At 34.3% G+C, this 24,367-nt stretch overlaps 1 protein-coding gene across 1 annotated transcript in view; it reads right to left on the reverse strand.

The window, feature by feature from the left end:
- HLCS (holocarboxylase synthetase) overlaps positions 1-24,367 on the reverse strand; it is a 116,463-nt gene that overhangs the window by 69,556 nt on the left and 22,540 nt on the right. Inside the window, exon 6 of the mRNA XM_003202932.4 lies at positions 9,874-10,145. Coding sequence (XP_003202980.2) covers positions 9,874-10,145 — 272 coding nt within the window. The remainder of the gene's footprint in view (positions 1-9,873; positions 10,146-24,367) is intronic.

Here is a 24,367-nt window from a genome sequence, read left to right on the forward strand (position 1 = left end):
AAAAGTTATTAACTAATGACAAAGGCACTCATCAATTAGTGGCAAAAGTAAATTGCATTTTATCTCAAACATATACCAAATTGAACAAAAACTAGAAAATAAACAAAAATTACTGACAAAGCAAAATGCTGGAAGTTGGTGTGAAAACTACTGGAAACTGCAGTGCTAGCACAAGTGCCCAGAGAAGCTGTGGTGCCCCATCCCTGGAGGCGCTCAAGGCCAGGTTGGATGGGGCCCTGAGCAGCCTGAGCTGGTGGGGAACAGCCCTGCTCATGGCAAGGGTTGGGGTGGGTGGGCTTTGAGCTCCCTTCCAATTCAAGACATTCTGTGATTCCACAAACACAGATTAGAAAGTAGAATCAGTTTACCTGTATGGTCTTCATGTCTTTTGTGCACCCAAAAGACATTAACTGCTTAGATTAACAACAGTTCAGATTAAAGCAATTTTATAATATCGTTGTTGGTTCTACGAAGTCTATGTTTGGCTGCTAAGTAGAATAGTTCCTCGTCTTCTTTCATCAGAAATTATTAAAAACAAACAAACAAACAAAAAAACAACCCACACCAAACGCTCAAGAGCATTGCATGCCAGGAAATAGCTATGATCGCATATTCTGTAATCAATTTTCATCTGTGTGGCTAGAGCATACTGCTCTGTGGAAATCTAAGTGAATTGAACTTCAGTTCCTAGATACAAAAATCAACATTAAAAGGGAACTGGTTCTGTAGCAGCTTGTTTGTATGACAAAATGGTTTTGATATATGAGAAAATCAGGTCTTAGGTTTAAGCCATTGATTACATGGATGAAATATTATAGCTGAAAGATAAATACAACAATATATAAAATAACACTGTTTGTTTGTTTGTTTGTTTTAAACAAAGCCACAGGCCATCTGAGTTTACCAATCAGTTTTAGGGCCTGCCTAGTCCAGTATTTGAATAAAGATAGTAAAGGATGGAAAAATTATAGTTGGGTAGAATAAATTTTGAACCTTTCCTACTGTCATGAAGCACATAATTTAATGAATTACATGAGATCCAAAATATACAACACAATATGTTGAATGCCACATTTTTAAAACTGTGAAATATAAGCAATTTTGAGGATTCTGGTTAAGTATTCAAAAATGTTTCTGATGATTATATTTTAAAGAGTATATGATTAAAAGTGCAGCTAAAAACAAACAAAAAAACAGACCATCATCATTTGAAGATTCATTAAAAACGGTATAGAAAATTATTTTTCACCTGAAAGAAATGAAGTCCTCTCCTCATACTTCACAATTCCCAAACAAACAAAAAAATTAGAAATGTAATCACCACATGCTTAAGTGGAGTTAAAACCTGCCTCTTGGACTTCAGAACAACAACAACAACAAAACTAAACTAAAGCACTAAAAAAATATATCTTTCAGAACATAAGGTGCCAGAAAAATGGAATATTATACTTCTCATAAATAATTGGTTTGCTAAGCACTCTTCAAAATGTGTAGATTTCTTTCCCAATTATATTGCAACCTTTTTATATATTACTTATTTTACCTTAAGGTTTCTTAGGGATATATTATTAATATTAATGTTATTATTAATATAATATTAATATTCAGTAAAGACACATTTGTTTCCCTTGAATATCATACATTTATTTTGTCTTTCCTATATCTCAGCCTCCACCTCCCTACTTTTTTCCTTTCTCTTCTTGATTTCTTTTCACTACCCTCAATTTAATTCCTCTATGAATATATATATCAATGATCCTCTCAGGCATGAACTAGAAAGGTCTATACACAGCCTACAGTTGTATTCCACAGCTGTTTAATGTAAGATGCAATAAAAGTGTTGTGTTTGCTAAGAAACTTTCAAAATACTTGTTTTCGTTCTTTTTTTGTTGTCGTATGTTTTTTTAACATTTTTGTTTGTTTGCTTGTTTAATGTCAGATAGTATCATCATCATCAGTAAAAAAGCAGGGTTGGTTCAAGTTTACAAAAAAACATTTGGAAGTTCATCCACATTTAATTGTTAAGCAACAAGAACAATGCCAGTAAATTCTTTTGAAAGCAACACGAGGTACTGTATTTTATAGCAATCCTGGGGATTACAAAACTGCAGTGGGGGAACCTCCGTTTTTACACGCCATTCTACAGGCCATGACATTTTAGGCTCAATGATATGAGGTGTGATAAATGCAAGGGTTCGTTTGAATACAAACAGATTCTTAAAATATTTTAACTAGGAGTATAAGTGAAAATAAATTAGGCCGGTGGGATTTAAGAAAAGAATTCAGATTCTGTGGAATTTTCTTATTTTACTGCTTCAGGTAGAAATTATGCAAGCTTTGAAAGGTTTAGGCACTGGAAACAATCAGGGAATTATTTTGAAACCAAATCACTATCTTCTGACTGGCAGCATAAGAATAATAATAATAAAAAAATCAGTATGTTTATTTTTAACAGCACTGGAACAGGTGCTGTTTAAAATTCCTCAAAACAGTCATGCTTAAGTCTATCAGATCTTACCTTAGCTCCTACAGTATTATGATTCCAAACCTTCTGTCCTTTTGATTTTTTGGCAAGGGCAAAGAGACGGAGACGTACTAAATGGAAACTGAAAGCCATGACCTAATTTCAAGCTTCAAAGAAATTTGATTATATTCTTCTCCATGTAGAGTCAGAATGAGAAACTGGCTTCTCTGCAGAGTAACTCACATTTTGTGTGGTTGTATCTAATTTTAGTTTAGAGTTCAGATCTTCATTGTAGTTTCAATTAAAACAGATAAAGTCAAAACTTACTTTATCAAAACAGAACACATTTCTGTCTCAGGCTGATAAGAGGGATTCTTCCCATCAGCTTCCTACAATTAGACAAATGTAATTCTACTTCCAAGACTGAAATAGGCCCTATGCAATCCTTAAAACAACTATAGTGGCCAGAGGAGTTGCCAAAGCAAAGTATGCAAGGTTCAACTTTTCCAACCAGTTCCAAGTTCCCATTTTCTGAATAAAACCGGGAGTCTGTTCGGAACTTGCATGTGCAATATCTTCATATCTTCAGCACATCACTTTAGAAGATCTACAGCGTATGAAACATGCAGTGTCTTGACAAACTGAATCCTTATTGGCTCCTAAACTGAGGTGTCCTCACCTGCATCTGTGAGTAACAGCACACATTATCGCATCACTTCCATATCCTCCTCCCAGTGCTTCTAAATACCTAACAGCTGATATGTTTTTCTGCATCATCTTTTATTTACTACTAGTCTAATGATTATAGTAAAGAGACATGGAGATAAATGTAGCGCCATTGGTTACCAAAGCTCTGAGCTCCTCAGGAAGGTAAACTATGGAGGCAGGTAGCAAGGTATTTAGTCTTCTTGCCTTATCTCGCCTTTTTAAGTCATCAGGTCATATCACACTGATTTATGTCCATCTTACTTATTACCATAAACACAAAACTTCCTCAGTGATGATATTCCTTTTTGAATTTGGACACATGGCAATAAGGTGGCAGGTTTCCAAGTATACAGAAAGCATGTGAAGAATGACAGCCTTATCTGTTACATGTCCACACTGATACTGCAGAATTGACTGTTTTGATTAACAATATGATACAAAATGATTGAAAAAGCACAAAAATCTCTTTACTTTCTCCTCTCTCAAAGGAGTCATTACCCATAACCCACACATTTCAAGCCTTCCCATCAAAACTCAATTTTCTAACCTAATACTCCTTCTCAATGAGGTGCAAGCAGTAATGCACAAATGCTTCTAGACAGTTTCATCTTAAGCAACAGTTTTCCTACTAAATAAAATTTAAAATTAAAAGGTTGAATTGGCAGTCGCAAAGTTAGCAAATTAATAAAAATAATTTAAGAATATATCACATATTGTATTCTGTTATATTACATATATTGTACTGTAAAATACAACACTTTCTCAAGGCAATCCTGTTTTTCAAAGAAGTGTGATTTTTAATTTCAGCATTCAAGTTTTTTCATCTTAATTTGAAAAGTTTGTTTTAAAATGTGTGCACAAAGACAGCACCATGTAAAACAAAACAGGAAGATATTCTTCAAATCCTTTCTTTTCCATTCTCTAGCTATCACTTTAACTGAGCAGTTTTGTAAGGTTACCTCTCATATTTAACAAATGATGGGCATCCCAAGGATAAGTAAGTATTCATATCACAATACAAATTGTTTAGGAACTTCCAGCAGTGGGATAATGCAATATACTGTAAGAGTTCCATGTGGGTTAATTGCTCTGCAAAACGGGTATTCTTTTTTATAATTCAATCCCCTTTAGGAATGTCAAACCTCCCCCTACACTGACAGAAACCATGCAAGAAGGGGGCCCACTTCATTAACAGGAAGAAAATCTACTAATTTTACATAATAAAAAAAATTAAAAGGAACATATTTTGTCTTCAATTCCATGGAAAATCAGATACACAAGGTGCGTGACAAGAAAATAGGGACCTAATTGTTCAGTGCCCTTACGAATCATTCACAACAGGTGGAAAGAAAGGCAAGGAAAATTGACTCAAAGGAGCTGACAAATCCTAATACAGAAGTCTTTCAGCAAGCATGTAATGAAAAATGGTATCTCAAGGAAGAGTCTGGGAATGGCACAGAACCAAATCAGCGCCAAAAACTTCCGAATTCCTCACAGGCAAGGAAGGGAACAGACTCTTGGCTGCCTTACAAAAATTCCTGTATGATCTTTTGTTATCAGGGCGAAGGACAGCTTTCTCTAACATAGGATGACGCAAAACAGTACCAATAAGTGAACAGAAGAATATGGAAGGAAATAATATACGTTTTAAACCTGAATTAGTAAAAGTTACTGTTGAAATTAATTTGGTTCAAGGGAAGTAAACATTCTGCTACTTGAGCTATCCTCTAGCACCAAAGAGAGGCACAAAATGGCGACAACAGAAAAAAATATATATATCCTCAAGGAAAACAAGCATGGAAGCAGCTATTCCAGTACACCAACATTTTTTCTTTTGAGAATAAAAATCCTGTTGCAAATTCAGTCCTAAAAAGAAAGTAAACAAATTTAAAAATTAGTAACCACACTGATAAAAGAACATGGTACTGGATCAAGGCTAATTTGAATGGGAGAGATGTAGATAAAAAAAGAGTGAAATTCATTAAAGAGCAGATCTCCAGTCACTAGTATCTAACTTCAGTTTTCAGGTTAGGTATTTATCAAGCATTCCTCTCCCCCAGTACAGCTCAAGAAACAAACAAACAAAAAAACAACAAAGAATCTTAGGTTTTAAAAGTGACATATGCTATTTTGAGATCTCTCTACATAAGGAAGAACTGGTTATCCAAAATGATAAAATATTTATTTTATCTATCTGTATTAATGATTACGTAGAAAATACATTTAAGAACAATTGACCAATTTATCAGCATAAATTTTCAAAATATCCAACAGCAATGCCTATTTCCTCAGACAAAGGAATCCCTCCTTGCCACCATTGCATTTTCTACTCTTAACATGCACTTTTCAGGGGGAAAGATGTAGAACATAGGGTGGTAATTTTTACAAAGTGTTAATATTGGTGATAAGATATGTATCTACAGAAGACTATTGATGTACTAGAATCACACTAAAAAAGATTACTCTTTGAAGACTTTGTAATCCAACTACCCATGCATCTTCATGTGAGCAAAAGCAAAATTTCTATTTGCAAATATTGTGAAAACCAGCCTTCTTGCAACTGGTTTTGACCACACAGCACAACTGCTTCCTCCACTCAACTGAGCCTACGTTATGAGACATGGCTTGCCAAGGTATCACTAGAAGCAGTAAACAATTTCCAGAGATTTAAAGAAAATGGCCAATCAAGTTGAGTCAATAGCTGCAAGAGCAACAGTTTGTGCTTGTCATCCAGTCATCATGGAATTCTGATGCAAATACCTGAGAGGTTTTAGACAGACATGTCTGATGATGAATACACACACTGTGACTATATGGCATATTTTGTGTGTGCTGTGTTAATTCCAAGTTTCTGTCTTCAAACCACTTTTCAAACCAACCCCAACCCCTCATCTGATTTTAATTTTTTAATTTATTTCATATAAAATATGGTTTAAACAGAGAATTTAAGAGATCATGGAGGTGCATTAAATGACTAAACAGGTGTCTGCTTTGTTTACATAGAGTAAAATATTACAAGGATGTGGGGGAAAAAAAACAAAACCCACTAGGTACAAAATACAGTTTGTCAATCTCAACTCATCTGTACCTCTGAACTGGCATTCCAATTTCATTCAGATATAATCAGTTTTTACTTTTCACTAATCTGCTTGAGCAGCACATGAGTGAGTTTTAACATAAATTTTGAGTCCTAATGCATGCTTTCTGAAATTAGAGCTGTAGTACAATGAATCTTGAAAACTATAAAGAAAAACTAAACAGCCACTAAAAACACAAAGGACTTTCTTTGGCAAAGATTTTAACTGTTTGGAAATTGTTTATTTTAAACTGACATTTTATTTAAATATCCTATTCAGCATTTATGAGAGTAATTTTCTCCCACATTTCATTTTAATTGAAACACACCATTGTTGTATCAAACTTTTCCTAACAATGGCGCAGTGAAAGCTGCCTTCACTCTTAAATACTGGGGAAAGATTCCACAATGTAATTTTATGTACAGTATATCATATGCTCACTTGGTAATGTTTGAATCACAACTTCTGCCAAATAAAGTACTGAAACAAGATAATAGGTGCCAGTAAAGAATAAAACTGAATATCTAATTTATTTATTTTTAATGAAACAGTCAAGAAACCATTCCAGTCAATTTAAGTGTAGTAGAAATAAACACTCATTTATCAACCTCAGGTCTTGCAAGCCTATTAAGTGCATCTCCACAATCCAGTACTTGTACCACTACAGCAGATGTATCTTTAAAAATAATGTTTCACTGTAAATCATACAATTTCATCCATTCTCTGAAAAGACACCGAATGTGGAACTGCTTCTAGAAAGGTTAAATTGGTCAGGTGGCACTGGGATAAATATATTTGAATAAATACACAAGGCTTCTGAAATAAATTCCTCTCTGACTTGCAGAAAGAATAACCCTTTAAAGAAAAAAAAAAGACAGGAGATCCTACCTTTGGTAAGGATTTTAAATTCTAGTTTAGGAAACAAAAGTTGAAATGCTTTTAGAAATAGACTCCTACAATTCACTTTAGCTTCTAACTTGAAAACATTGAGACAATTTTCATTATTTAAAACTATATGATATTTAAGCAAATCTTTGTTTTGCAATTAGACTAATTCACTTAATTTTAGATACTTACAGGTGAATTCACACTTTGCTTGTTACCTTAGGACATATAAACATATGCCAATGACAATAAAGAATGTATGTTAATATGCAAAATGTTAAGACATGCCATCTGGAGAGCTAATGAACAATCAAGGGATTCCAGATTAAACTACAGAATTTTCCCTTAGAATCTTTAGGACAACACTGTCAAGTTCAATCTATTCACTTAGACTCCAGAATCAATTTTTCAAACTTTATGACAGGTCTAATAGCTTCCACCTGTTCCTCTTGCTTGACTTTTGACTGGCACGTTACCAGCCAGGGTGGAAATGTAGACAAAGACCCCTATTAGGCTCCGGCTGTTTCTCTACTGTGAGGTCACTCAGCCATTAAATTAGTTCCAGCCCACTTTCTCTCTCGATGTCTTAATTTTTTGGGGGTATGAAGGTTTGGGGAAATGAAAAGGAAGGTAGGCAAAACTTTGCAATTCAGTTTGTGGGAGGGATATAAGAAAATCTAAAGCCACAGAAGCTAAATGCTACATTCATTTATAATTTACTAAATAATTTACTAAATAAATTTGCTGCTAATCCAATGGAATAAGTTACTGAGGTATCTGAGTCATATTTTCAGTCATCACAAACTTTGGCTATTTTGCTTATTGCAATATTTGATTACAGATATGTACATATACATACAACGTATACTTACAAATGACAAACAGGTAATTTTTTGTGTGTGTATAAGCAAAGCAACTCTTTCTCCCAGTACATATTTTCCTTTCACTTAGAACTGGCAAGCAGAAAAAAGTGGCATACTATATATCCTAATGCATCCATATTGGTTCTTATGGAAGCACAGTATAAACTGACATACTTTTCATCTGTGAAAAAGATCTAATAGATAATTGCATCAATTTCTAGCAGTTTATGCATTGATACTCTTTATGAAGTCTCAAGATATTTTGCTGAACTACGAATGACATCACATTATTATTCTTTCATCCATTGGCAATAGCGTATTTACAATAGCATCAACCACAATACTTAAGACAAACATTTTGAATTAAAAGGCTTACTATAAGAAATTTTATTTCCCAAACTATAAGCCAAGTAGGACCATCTTCTCACCTGAGAGATAGATCTGGTTTACATCTGGTTTACAGACTGAAAACCAGCTACTTGAGTTGCATCACAAGGGGGAAAATCTTGAAGAGTCACTTCATTACTTTTGCACTACTTAGTAAGAAAAAAATCTGAGAATTGAATACCCTGCTGTGACATCACTTTAGAGATAAAAGGTTCCAGGTTCACTAAAAAACCAGGACCACTTCACTCAGCTCCCTTGACTACTGGATGTAATAATTAAAATAACCAGGCGTAATTATATTTAGTTTGTGATATCTAAATAAACTCACAAATTCCTAATAGTACGCTTCATCTTACTGAGACGTGTAGATACTGATACTGAGTACCACCAAAAACAACTGTCAATGACTAAAGGTGCTGACATATTAAGTTATCACTCCTACTGTTTCTTCCCAATAAGTCTTCTTTCAATCCAATGGGCTTGAATGAAAAGAAATGAATACTACAAATGTTTCAATTAAAAAGCCCTTTTTCCCTTTCGGGCACTACTGAAAAAGAAAGCCTGCCTATGCCCAAAAGCTCTCATAAAATCAGCTGCAGGACCAAGATGTACATCTGGGAAAAGGGTTGTGGCAAAATTGGACAGCAACATTTTTTAATGTATGAACATGTGTACATACGCACATACACAAAATAGTTTGGTTTTGAAGTTTATGTTTGATTCCAAGTAAAGCTATTATTACTAGTTAATTAACCAGATACAATAATATTCAAGGTCGTTTATCTGATTATGTTCATAGAAAAATCCAGATCAAAATTACTGAAATTATTTTCAACAGTAAAATTCACCTGCAATTTCTGTAAGTGAATGAATATTGATACTCAAAAGTGGCTATCAAGAAGAGTTATAGGTACAGCTAGAAACATACAGAAAAATCTGTTCTGAAGAGCAACGACTTCTCAAAGGTTTAAAACAAGTGAACAAACAAACCACCAAGTACCAAAGAACATTTTAGTGGAATATTGAGCAAAACGATATTAAACAGAATGAAGAATCAGCAATGTTAAAACTAATGCCCCAATCTATTTGGTATTACTTTTGTTAAATAACTAGCTTAGAAAATAACTTGCACTGGAAAATGTATGTAATGTCCTAGATGTGGATACTTACTACCTTAAACATTACTATGATAGTTTTAATGATTTTCAAGAGGAGTAACAATTAAGGTGACCAATAAGTAAAAAGCTGTCACGCTAAGCCTTCCCAACCTTTATAGCTTAGCTTTTTATACACTATCAGTTAATATTCTGTGAACACAAAATTCTCTTTTACATCCTATCTGAAATACAATCAGCTGCTTTGACTTTGGGTATCTTGTAGGTGACCAATTAAAAAAAGAGAAAAATGCTTCTTTCTGAAAACTGTATAACTATAATTGCACACTCCAGATCAGAAAGCTTACTCAAGATGGTCTGGATCACTGTCTTACCCGTCCAGAAGATTCATTGTTGTGGTGGTAACTTCAGTAAATAAAACAATCTTTCCAAGTTTCTTTGTTCGTAGATTCTGCTGATATGTCTCCAGGCTGAAATGTTCTGATGAGAAGTTTCCCATCTTGGTGACGACTGACATAAGAGATGGAGTTATTTCCATTTTCGATTCACAAGATGAAACAAATTTAAGAGACACTTTGCTGGATTCTATTAATCCTTCAGCATTTACATTCTCCTCAAGCCATTTCAAAAATGTAAGATGGATTTCCTGTGGGCAAGGGAAATAAAATAAGACCAAGAAATACAGACCAGAATATAGGAAGATATATAAACATTCTTCTGAGAACATTCACATAATCACCTCCTATTCCAAAATAGGACTCTATTTCCTCTTTGAAGATCAGCTTCCATCACTCGTCCTACTCTGGCCTCTCCTGACTAGTTGGTACAGTCTTCCTAAACTTGAGGCCTTGCTCAATTGCAGGTTAAGGCTTAATTTTTCTGTGTAAGAGAGGCTGTGACCATCAGCTTAACAGAAACTTCACAACTATTACCTTACACCAGTGTGGCTGTTAAGTAGCCAGCTAAAGCAGAAGTGTGTAACACAAAGAAGCACACAACTAAGAAATGTTTATACCAGTGTACAAAACATATGTATGTTTGCTTGCTCCCTTGTCTTCTAGCTATGTCATTGGCTGTGACATTTCTTTGCAAGGTATTTTAAATAGGAAGTATAAATTTGCTGTATATTCATATAATTTTATATATATACATACCAAAACATTTATTTCACCTTTATTTTAGGTTATTTAGAAATACATTTTACTGAATGAGAAATGAAGAAATGAATAAGTGCAATCATTATCTGTCTGGCGATGCCCTCTTTCTGGAGATATCTAATATGAGTTTAGGACATTTGGCATGAAAAGTTTACCTTTCCCATAGAAGCTGTTAAGAGTTAACAGTCCACAAAAACGCATGCTGCGACTTCTTTTTGCAAAGTATATAGTTTACATTTTTAAGAGCTCTGCTTCCCCTAGAGACAGTGTCGTCTCTTTCTCACATGTACATTTTCACAAATAAAAACTTAAACTGAATTAGATGGAAGCTAATTAAATAAATAAATAAATAAATAAATAAATAAAATTGAGCTAATAGTACTAATAGTAAAAAAAATAATAAGCTAATACATAATCTATTGAATGCAAACCAGTAAAAGCTATTTATTCACTGATTAAGGTGATGTATATTTTATGTGTGTAGACACACACACACACACATATATATATATACATACACACCCATATATATACATTTATTTATATTTATATATAGCATAGTGAGGCAGAAATATAGGAAACATAACAAGATACTGAAATGTATGGACAAATGATTACTCAGAATACTAAAACATGAGCACAACCATCAAAATTGGACCTGGGAGCAAAATTTAAAATGTGGCCCTCATAACTGTATTCTCACTTTCAGAAGATGATAAATGAAAACCACAAAAAAATGTGTATTCTATTCTACCCAAAGTAACATTTCAGTAATTCTTACTTTCAAATTTTCTAAGACATTCGACTTTTAATTCAAAATCTTCTCTTAGATGCATAGTTTCTATGTGCCTCTACTTCTCACTATGGTAGTATCTGGGAACCGCAGTGCTGTGGGTTTTCTAAGCTAGTTCTGAAGTCTAGCTCTATTGCTTTTGAAAAAGATGCCCCTGAGCTCCAGTCCCACTCTTTAAAACCTACAAACTGCAATTAAAAGCAAGCTTCCTATAAATAGTTATCTATCCAAGGAATTACCCCAATTTTCCAAATCCCACTGTTGTATCTTAAAAAGGAATGAGAAAAGTGGTTCTGTTTCTAACACCTTTCTATGGATTTTCCATCCTCGACACTACACTTTCTCAAGTTTCACATGGACACTGCTTCTGGTGTGGCATTTTTGGAAGGAGAACGTCAGCCGACTTACTGTTTTGCAATCCTATAGTAAGGATAACTAAGCATAACATGAAGAAATGAAAAGAAATGAACATTCCTTTTCTAAATGCAATCAAGAGCTAGCTAATAAGGTAAGACTAAGAGTAGCTCTAGCTACGTTTTAGTTACAGATAAACTATCTCTCATTTCTCCATTTTCTAAAGTTCATTTAACTTGGATAAAATAAGTTTTAGATATTTTCTTCACTTTTTACATCATACACGATGTAGCATAAATGCTTTAATGAACACTTCTTTGATTTGATCTGCATGAACGACTTGTATCTTCACTCACTAATACCATAGGCTGGGCAAACTGCTGCTAAACTCTTTTCAAACTGTTCTTCTCGTTTTACACACACAGTAACTTACTAGCTGCAGCTGATATTTAGAAAATAATACAGCTGTAATTTTTGTGAGGGAGCGTAAGGAAACTGTGCTTCATCTGGCAGTGCATTTTCCTGTTGCTTTCTGAACACAGAATTTCATTTAGCATGATTGCCTGGATGCAATTCCTAGGCACAAAATCATCATTTTAACGCACATAAAGATGGATTTACAGACTCACAGAAACAGACATTAAGTTATGAAGTAAGGGTGCTTAAAGTGTTGTTACATTCCAAGCAAACAATAAAAGTGTTTGAAACTACGCATCAATAAGACCCGTGTACTTTTGCCTCAACATAGTCTCAGAAAAACCTGAAATAGCATATATTCATGTGTGAGGTTACATTATTACATATAAGCCACACAGTTCCTAACATTTATCCTCTTGAGCATATTCTTTCAAGTGATCTTTCCTCCCACACTTCTTGATTTCATCTCCTTGCTTCTTATGCATATTGAGACATGTAAGATTTGTTACATTCGTGTAATTGTGAAGAAAATGTTTCCCACAATGTATACATGCTTACTGAATTGATGAAAAATATAAACACAAATACTATGTAATCAAAACCAGCATTTTTAGAATTTTCTAAAGCTAACAAATAAAACCAACAGACATTTTTACATTTTTAGCAAGCAAACTTTCAAGCCCTACCCCAAATCCACAGTAGAAAAATTAATTTTCATCCTAAGAAATTTCTTCATATAGTCAGCTATAGAAACACAGATGCTGAACCAATGTTTTTGGTCCCCACTATTAAACTGGCACACAGAGAAATAAATTTTTATGTAATGACATAAACATATACAAGGAGTCAGGGCTAACCTTTGCTTCAACTCCATTGGAAAAAACAATCACGTCAGAACCAGAACTGTGCAATTTGTTGCTAAGGTCAGGATTCAGCTTTGAATTCAAAACGAGGAACCTAACACCATTTACGGGATGTAGGCAGAAAGCAAACCTATTCCCAGCTGTGTACATCGTTCTGCAGCAACCTCTGGTGGCCACTTAAAAGTAAGTGTTGGTTCCAAACACTGCCTGGCCCTATGTACCCCTGGGACCACATCAGGTGTGTCAAGCAAGGCACTCAACAGAGACACAAGGTAAGGGAATACCAGAGATCCTGGCCACTGCTTACTCTGACCTACAGCTCATTATCAAGATCCTGAAGCACACAGATACAAACCTTATATGAGTATGCATGCAAAAAAAGCTGTAGCTGTCACGTATCCAGGCACTCACAGCATCTGCAGCTACATACAAATACAATCATGCTAAAATCACTACTATGCAAATTATTAGCAATGTACTTAATAAATAGAGAAACTACATCTTTTAGGATGACATAAATACATTTAAAATTGTTATCCATCATTATTGCATCATTTTTGGCAGGAGAATAAAAGTCAAGGCAAGTTTAATTCCCTGTGTCTGAAACTGTTCTATTTTCAAATCAATTTGCTATGTACATTCTTTAAACAAATGATACTGCCATTTTCTTTCTTAAACGAAGAATGAAATTTGACATCTCAGCGGAATGACCAGATGGAAAGAGGTTAAATCAGCTTTTCACAGTTAGTCTCAACTATGAACTTTACATCTATAACAAGAAAAATTTTCTAGTCATATTTCAAATGACAAAAGCACAATATGTTTTCAATGCATTGTAAAAAACAATTATTAAAAGCAGAAAAGCACTATACTAACAGGAACCACTCACCAGCTCTCACTAACAAGTTTTTCCCATGCACTCCAAAGTGAAACCTGAATTCCAAAGGACATGGGCATGGAAAGAAGCAGCATTTCAAAGTGGTGACAGCCTCACTGACCTGGTACTGAGGGACAAATGTACGAACAAGCTGAGTTTTGACTGTCAAACTGAAAATGTCATGAAATGAAAAGTTGTTCTGAAGCAGATAGGGAAATAGAGTGGATGGCAATTCACAAAATCCATAGAAATAGAGTAAAGCCACTGCATGCTTTGTATGCTCCTTCACCAGCAGAGAATTTTATTGGGTTCACTGCATCAACGGTTGGAGGTCTGGCATTGTAAGTTATTGAACTAAAGTATAAATGGTAATTGCAACATTAAGAAGGAAGAGTAAAAGCTCTATTTTTTAAATCATTTAACATTTGCTTTCTATGATTTTAAGAGTTTGGTCAGGTGTGTGAAGGAACTGCTATACAACAGTACTCTTTTGCTGTTTAAAAATCTTTTTCTGTAATCATTAGCTTCCCTTTCTCCTAATGCTTACTTAGCAGTTGAGATCGAACAGTAAGAAGAAATGAGGCAGACAGCAGATTAAAAGAACAAACAAACAAACAAAAAAAAAACAGCTGCACATTCACCCTTCTCTGTTGTAGTATAAAATAGCAGAAAATTATAGTTCCTGATGATTTTATTTGCACCTGGGCTATATCAGCTAATGAGACTTATACACAAAGCACATAAACTTTCAATTTAAATGGTAAAAAATAATCCCAGTTCCAAGGTTTTAATCTTATATTTATACATTTCATTCTATGCATTTCCTTACTTACGTATATAAATATGTACATAGACAGACACATATACGCATCATCCCCCCTGCACACACTGGGCATATTTGGGAGCTGGTCTTTTCTCTACCAAACTTTTTGACAATAAATCTTAAATTCTGTATCAATGGAATTCTTTGTTGAAACAAAGCTTCAGTCACAGCCTAAATTCATTTGGTTTTTATTAAAAACATGAAGGCGAAACTGAATGAAAGCTAAAAATAAAATGCCATAAAATGAACAAACATTATACATCACTTAGCACTCTACTTTCTTGGGTGGAAAAATCAGACAAATTTAACCAGCGATGCTCTACCTGTGACACAATATTGTGACTCCAGCATAATAAACTATTTAAGCTATTGTGTGTTGTGTTAAGAATGGCCAAGTTTTCATTTTCTAGAGTGGAAACATTCAACTTCAGAAATGTTCTGAAGTTAACGCTTCACCTGGGACTTTTAACTATTTTTCTCCTTCCTTTTCCTAAAATCTATTAACTTCCAATGATCTGCCTCTATTTTTGCCTTAATGTATTTTTAAAAGCTTTGCAGTTGATGCACTGATTGATGAATTATTAATTGATAAACTGATTAAATCACATAAGCTTGTCTGTTTACTATCTCCAAGGAAATTAATACTGCACGGGCATAAAGTGCCAATCTTTTAGAGAAGAACATGAATAGCCCGTTTTAAGCATAAGTAATTTAATGGGAATAACACCTTCACATGGCTAACTTGCTGTTTTTCCAAATTGGCTGTTTTCAAATGAATGAAATGAAGCATTACTTGCTTCAGATATGATCTTAAATACATACACATTTCATATGAATTCTTCTATAACAACACTGATGGAAAAGAACACATTTTCATAAAGTGCACAGCATTTGGAATCTGATTTCCAATTTAGAATATAAAAATAAACACACATATATATACACAAAAAGTATATCTTCCTTGTATTATACAGCTCTGCTTAGCAGGCATATAAGTTTAAAGGTGTTAAACTGGTGTTAAACTAGCCACTGGAGAGCTTCCATAGCATCTCTAGAATCCAATAGAAACAAACTCAAGTCCAACGTGGTAGTAAGCAGTAGGCTGGCGCCAGTGAAAAGCACACCTACAGTGGCAACCTCAGCCCATAATGCCAGCAACTTAGGAGGCCAGCAGTAGGAAAAGTCAGTCATTAGCACAAGAGGGCAAGGTTTTGGCAGATATTTCTGACTAATGAGGCACAAAAAAAAATGCTTTTCTGATGTTGGCTATGTTTTTACTTCCTGTAATAATGGCATATGTTGAGATCTGAAGCAGATGACAGTTTCATAATGCAACCATAAACCCATGTTAAAATCATGCTTGTACTTAGTTGATAGAGAAAAATGTTAAAAATAAACATATCAAATTGCACCAAAAAAATCTACTGTACATAAACTGTTGATGCAGAACGTGATATATGTAATATCCTTATTGCTTTTATACCCCGGTATGTACATATTACCTTTTACTGAAGTTTTGTAAGACAGTTTGTGGATACTAAATTTAGCATCACATCCACCCACTGGAAGGTATTACTTTATCTTTCTTCATCTATATTTAGGGAAAGAATGACTAAAGAAATAATAACTTCTTGATAGCTCAGACAGGGAAAGAAAAAGATAATATCTTAGTGATCATGGCCTAGACAGAGGAACCGAAAGAGGACCAAGAACTGGTCTGCTGTAAACACTCACAAAGATGAGAGAAGGGGCACTCTTCCCACCCAGCAGCACTGACAATTAAACCATAGCAAATATCTTCCACTTGTTCACCAGGACTTGGGAAAGCTGTAAATAGCAGATTAGTATTTGTGTGCCAAAGCCAGTCTGCCTCTCACTCTCTCCCCAATCAGACAATCGGGCTGTGATATTTCATTAGACTGTCAGATGTCATTAATACTTAATAAATGTTACTAAACTACATGTCAACACTTGGCGTCCTGAATAGTTGCTCTTTCACATTTAAGTAGGTTTGAGCTTGATGATAGATTTTGTAATAGCAGAAACAAAAAGAATAAACAGAACTGCAAAGCACAAAGGGTATTTAGAATACAAACATTCAAAATCTGATTTGAAATATATGAAGTACTCAATTGAATCAATTTTCAGAAAGTACATGTAAAACATGCCTCCTGATACTAACTGCTCATAATTCACTACAAAGTTCAGTCCTTGTTCAAGAGAATAGATAAAAATGGAACAAGCTAGGCTGTTTCCAACCACTGCCACGCTGGCTGATTTTAATCCATCTCCAAATTACTTCTAACATTTTCATTTGTTTAGCATTTTTAAATTGGAAAACATAATTTACAATGGGTTCAATAATATAGGCCAAATCAGGGGAGAATCTGTTCACTTTAGTCTCTCCAGCAGGTAGAGGACCATTATTTTTGCAGTTCCATGCTTAGTTCATAATACAAAATTTTAAAAATAGAAATCCCCAGTTCTCCATGTCCTCCTTCTCCCATCCCTGAATAACTTCATAAAGATTTTATGGTAGTGTCAAGGTGCCTTCTCGTTTCATATTCTCATGGACTTCTGTAGTTACCTGAATGATATTGCTATGCTTTCTCAGGATACTACTTAGCAAGGAAATGTGCTTCAGTTTATTAGTAATCTTTTCATATTTCCTAAATCCAGATACTGTGTAAAACATGAGTCCATTTTGTAAAATTTGGAAGGGCATTCAGAAAGATGCCAGGGGTTGGTAACTTTATAATTCACAACCAACAGGATTTTTAGGAGTTTCTAGTGGTTGGGGGTAGTCACTTTACTTCGCTATATACTTTGAAGAGGCACAGAAAAATGTCATCATCTCCAAAGAAAAACCAAAGAAAAATAAGAAATTTTGTCTTTTCCACTATTCTCTGTGCTTCAAAAAGTGATTATTACTTTGTAGAAGGAATGCATATACACAGTATATTATCTCAGCAGCACAAGGAGTAGAAGCAGTCAGGTACTGAAGCGTGGAACACCTAGTCCAAGACAGATGAAGACTTAACAAAATGCTTCGAGTTGTGCAAGTCTTTTAAGGAACACTTTTTTTTTAAATCACAGTTGCACTGCTTTGAACAAGAACTCATTTTGATTTTGACCCCATTCTTAGCCTGTATGTTTGACAAATGCTCATAAAGCTGTGCCTAAATTTGAATCCAAAACTAAATTTAGCCTAAAAGATCACTACATGTGGACAGAAAATTAATTTGCTCGATGTGCAGCAGTAAATACTAAGAATGGGCTTCAGGTCTAGCTCAGAATTTACCAACTAACAAAAACATATCAGATGTTACCTTCTATATAGAAGAGAACACTATTGATAAGGCTAGAAACAAGATAATAAGAAATCAACATTTCAGGTTCCCTACATTGGCATTTCTGGTTTTTAACACAGTGATGCTTCTAGATGTTAACTGCTAGAAGGCAGATACTGACGTTCCTGCATGCAAAGAAATATAGAAACAAGGCAGTCACAACATTCGATAGTGTTGTATGCAAAAAGGTATTTAAAATTTACAAAAAAGCATGGAACAATTTGCTAGAGATACAAAAAAGAGAGAATACATGTTATCCTCAAGAGAAAACATTTATCTTGATCTCTCAGCATAGATATCAAAGTACTGTCCTTCGTGGATCCTCGCTAAGTAACAGCCTTCACAGCTGCAAGAGAATACTGACTATAGGAGGCCCATTGCACTACCCTCAACAAAACAGAAACAGAGCAGGAAAACCAAGAGGACAACACTGTAAGGTGCACCCTGGCTTTTACTTTTTTACTCAGCTGCAACAGAACAGTCTGGAAGCAATCTCCCCAGCAACTGCTCTCATCAGCAAACTGTTTATTGAGAGAAAGTGGTTGTGTCAAAGGGTAAACGTTATCCAGAACTTAAATCTTAAAACAGGAAAAACAACAAAAATAGCAAAACCTGTAGTCATCCATACATATGAGAAAAGCATATTACATATGAAAGGAAATGACTTTCCATTCTGAAAAGGCTAAAAGCCTACTTAATCTAAAATTCCTTAATTTGATGAAGCAGTCTTTTATAATGTTGAACTAACTTACTCTGGCTTGTGCTGATTTTGAGACCTGTTGAAGGTTTCCAATAAAAACAGAAGTTACTTAAAACTCAGTTTGTGTTCTAAGGTTAAAATATTTCAGAATATTTTTATTAAAACTTTTTAAAAACATTTCTTAACATGGAATGACAACTTTGCTCAGCATCCATATGCAACAGCAACAAGATTAGTATTCCCCTAGTATATTACAAATGCAACATCAATATTTTGTGTTGGGAAAAAAAAAAAAGATTGAGGTTCAGCATCAATTCTATGAAAAAAAAAATCTAAATTTTATGATACAGGTAGCAAAGAAAGATGACATACTGAACTCTTTAAGTACTAAATCCTTTTCCTAATACTTGCCAAATCAGTTTCAAATATTATTTAAAAACTTCTGAATGCAACAGCACATATTTGGATGTTAAAATCTCTCTTAGAATTCACTACTCTGTCAAAAACCACTAGAGAATTGAATTTAGCCATGTTTTAAGCCAAGCAAAATTGTAATTGCATGCTATCATTGTACTACATTTAAGCACATAAACATGCACACAAAAAAAAGAGAAACAACGAACGTATGCATCAAAAGACCCTCAAATCTTGCATAATTTTCTAACATCCATAATTAATTTTTAAAATTATCTTTAAAATCCAAAAATTACAGTGCAAATCTCATTTAGTAGTACATAGCTGTTTAATCTCAGAAATTAAACTGCATATGAAAGTGTATGTAATGTGAACTGCTTTCAGAATATAACACAGTAATTGGGGCACATTTGCTGCAACATTCCATAAAGTTGACTTTGAGAGTAAAGGATCAATAAGAACAAGGTCTACCTTTGACATAACATCACTACATAACACTTCACAAAAGCAAGTATTGCAATGAAAGGTCTGATAAATCAGAGGACTAGTAGGTGTTGATTTATCTTACCAGAAAAAGGGCATGATAAATTATGTTTTGCCCATTTACTTCTTTGTGACACCTACTTCATAACAAAACTGTTTGTTTACCTTTTTAAAAAAAAACAAAAAACAAAAAACAGTGTATAGTATGTTGAGCATACGTACAACCATGCTAAAAATAAGTACAGAGAAACCATGCAGAAGTGGAAAGACACTCCATTTTGGCACTAAAATCTGAGCATTATGCATATTAGCCTCAAGTCGTATTTTGTTCTGTTTTTAAAATAGGATCAAAGTCACATTTAGAAGAATAAATTACAGTATAACCCTAAATGTTACATGCATTTATTTTAAATTGCTCTCAAAAGTATTCTGCATCGACTAAAAAAAATACAGAAGAATTTTGTTCTCAGCTAATAGGGCAATAAATTAGATGCAATATATTCAGCTGGTAAAACTGGCTCTGTTAAACAGCTATCACATAATAGTATTTTTATTTGGTACCAAAACTTTTTCTTTTTCTAACTGAGGATACAATTGTTTGCTGAAAAGCTTGGAATCCATAGTAGAATGAGTCAAGTAAATAAAACCCAAGAAAACATTTTTTCTTAGCACTGATAATACACCATTCCTAGTTTAAGGTTTTCCATCGGGTTTGCTTTGCCTTTCAGCAGATTTATGTGTATAAAATGTGAGTCTAGTGTTCATGAATATGAAACAGTAGCATACGAGCCAAGGATTCTCTTCTGAGTACCGCAAATGCGCATTAGACCTGAATGACAAACTTTCTGCTGCATCTAGGTTTTGCCTCTTCTTAAAAGCAAATCCTAGTTCTGTAAAACTGCAGGAGGGGGCTGAGGCAAAGAAATGTTTGTTAAGCATTGGGGTGAGACCACAACATACTTTCAAATGTACTGCAACTCAAAGAGATTACAATACAGTTACAGCTCTAAACTTGTAGAGCTAATGTTCAATTCGTATTGCATGTTTTGCTTCTCTTCCTAAAACTTATTTGGGTTGGCATAACAGTTTATAAATAAACAAATAAATAAAATATGATAAAAGAAGCATCCTAGGAAAGTAGATTTTCTTGGGAATTATGTGCTATAAAGGCAAGAATACGCATAGCATGCTATTTATAGTATACATACTTTAAGGGGAAAACAAGAGCAATAAAATAACAACTACTGAATTTCATTGCAACTAAGATCTCCTTCCTAATCCAGGATCCTAAAAAACATGAGCACGACAGCATGGGATTAATTAAAATAATAATAATAATAATAATAATAATAATAATAATAATAATAAACTCTTTTTTTTTTTTTCAGAGATGTCTAACAAGGCTTCATGCTTTATAAATACATCATACATAGCAGTATAAAATCTAGGTAGAAGAAAGTCTCAATAATACTCAACTTATAAATTCACACATTTTTCTTTACAAATTCATACATTCTTCAAAATTATGTAAAAAATACAGTATTCGTGCACACGTATTGCAGTGTTTAGCTGTAAAAGTGGTAAATACAAACTGCTTTTACATGCATATTTGTTGGTATGCGTTTTGTTTTTTGTTTTTGTTTTTAAACACATAGCAGTTCTTCTTTCATATCTAACGCTCATATTCTTCTGCTAGGATTGAAACCTTGTTCAGAAGAAATAAGTAACTTCTTTATCCTCAGAGAAAAAATACCAAAATAGTAACCAAGCACACAGTTCATCCTTCTGTAACTACAATGTTTGTGATATCCAGGTAGCTTCTGAGACTAGCCTCAGAACCAGCCTCCCCAGCCTCAGCAGCCATCTGAAAGCATTCCTGCAATTATCAGAGGTAAACTGGGAAGAACAGCAAAAAGCCAACAAAATGCAATTTGTCACTTAAAGGCAGGCATACATCACACTTAGCCCTCATGGGGATAAGGATGAACATTTATGATGACAAATCCTTCAGCCCCTCCAAGACTGAGCTCACTTTAATCAAGTCATACACACCACTAGCTCTACTCCAACAGACCAAAACAACATGCAGAAGTTATCATACCGTAGAGAATGAAGTGGAAATCAGAACTCATGATTGATATTTGGGGTCTTTTTTAACAGCAACTTGGGAAACATGGTGCTCAAAGAAGCAAACAAGAAAAAACTCGAGAAAGAGGCACTGTAAGAGAAATGATCAATGGAAGGAAATACAGGCATTCAGAGGCATTTACAACAATGGCACATTATTTACTCTGAAGGACTTTTGATTCCCTTGACTTGTCTCTGAGTATAAGTCTGCTTACGTGTTTATGAATATTTATTTTCTATCACTGTTATAACAGTTGAGGGAAGACACAATCTGTCAAATAAAGCTTCCTGAAGTAAAATTCATTAACAGAAATTATAACATTCTATGTTGAATACAGCTTAAGGAAACCACTATTAATACAAACTAATCACAATGCACAGAAACAGGCTCTTGCCTGAGGACTCCACTGAATAGCACACCTGAAAAATAATTCATTTTTCAGACTTTCTCCATTAAAATGTAGTATTAACCCTGGTAAGGAAATGCCATCAAAGAAGGAGGGCAGGGGAATAGGGGAGTGGAGACAATAAACAAAAAAACAACCTTCTGGTAAAGCTTGGTAAATTTATTTAATTAGTAAATGCTTGCTGCGTATGGGCTATAATATACCCTACTAGAAAGGTTTAGTGACTGCAGTACAGTAGTTACTTGAGGTTACACGTTCTGACAAGGTGTGAAACCTTTTACGTGGAGTAATAATACAGGTTAGTATGAGTTTTCATTCTGGCTGAGCAGCCAGAATGTGAGTGAGCGACAATTCCAGCTCCCAATCCACATGGTTGTATCGAGCCTTCCAGACATTCTGGCTGACCATGAAAATGGTAAAGCTGAAATTCAGAGCCCTATAATAATACTAAAAGGGAAAAAATAGATAAGAGTCATAGAGAAACAAAGACAAAAAACTACAACTTCCTACCCAGACAACACTTCTAAAAATGAAGAATCTCAACAGCATGAAGTAAAAGCTTTAAAACACTACAAAATAGCCCTGCAGATATCTACTCCAAAGATGAACTTCTAACTGACTAAATATGAACCTATGTTGAAGACTCTTGATTAATAATCCCAAATCAGATGGCTAGCAAATCATACTGAAATAAAAAATCTCAGGAATGATCTCAAATAATAAAATGAAAATAGCTAACTGAAAATGCAGAATAGTTCCATGAAAGCTAATGAACTTAAGCTACAGAGAAAATCTGTATGCTCAGTCTGTGACATCTAATGATTAATTTATCCTTGGTTAAATAGAGACAATTTGGATCTTTGTTCCTTGAAACAAACAGACAGAGAAACAAGAGAATGAGTAAAGTGATTATAATTTAATAGTTAGAAGTCTGATGTGTATTTTCAGTTTGTCTAGCTAACATTATTGCTCAAACTGGGAATGTGACAGTCCCTGCAAAAGTAACATTCGACCAGTAAATTAAAATATGCTCCAAAGACAAAGAGACATCTCTGAGTACACGAGAAAAATTTTTTGTACAGAGCAATAAGTATAGCAATAATTATTGTAAGATTTATTGCAGCTCAGAAGTGTCTTAACTTGTTACAGCTGGACTGCTAAATAGTAAGAAGAGTATCATTAGACAGAGTAGAGCAAATAAGAGAGAAAAAGCTAGAAAATATTTAGAAAAAATTGAAGTCCATTCCCAATTCCAAGAGGAAATGCTTGCCACAGAGATAAAAGCATATCCCTGTTGTTGCTAGCTATTTCATCCATACCACTTGGCGGAAATACCAAACTAAAATGTTGTTGCTTCCCAGATGCTGCATATGGCTCAAACAGATAGAAGGAAAATCTTCCCATAATTACTAAAGCTGATGAACTTCCCCTTCAAACGCAAAAATAACTAATGACTTCAAAGAAAGGGGCAACTTTTGTACAGAGCTGCTGCTCTTTAAACCTGTACCTTTTCTCCAGCAGCGGCCAGCATCAGACACATGAGAAAAGAATATGGCAGGCAAAAGTAATATTCTCTTCTACCAATCCACATAATAAGGACTTTTTGAGCCAAAGAGGTTGCACATGTCTCAAATCCAATTATCGATTCTCGTATGAAAGACAAAGCATCTTTCATCGCCAGCTCAGAATACGTTTGATGTCAAACATATTTCTTTAAAACAAGTATTTTAAAGACAAAACTTGAAATATTTTCAGGTATTCTTGTCAGAACCCCAGAACTCAAACAAGCAGCATGAATATTTACGCTAATTTGCAGCTCATACTGCTTATGTTAACTTGGGGACACTGCCCCCCCTTTCTATAATAAGTGAAAAAGAGTACGTATTTGCTTTAAGCTACTGTACTACAATATATTAGTGATGAAAAAGCAGATAATAAATCAACATCCAAAATACAGTTTAAAAAAAAAAAAAGAGGAAACACTAATTAGGTAACTTCCACCTCTGCAGCTGCTGTTCCTGTCTGGTAGGCTATGGTGTATGACCTAATTGTATTATTAACAGTTCAGTTTTGGAAAGAAAAGATTATCTATCTTCCAGATCA

Source organism: Meleagris gallopavo, chromosome 1 (genome assembly GCF_000146605.3).
Source record: "Meleagris gallopavo isolate NT-WF06-2002-E0010 breed Aviagen turkey brand Nicholas breeding stock chromosome 1, Turkey_5.1, whole genome shotgun sequence".
NCBI classification, from domain to species: domain Eukaryota; kingdom Metazoa; phylum Chordata; class Aves; order Galliformes; family Phasianidae; genus Meleagris; species Meleagris gallopavo.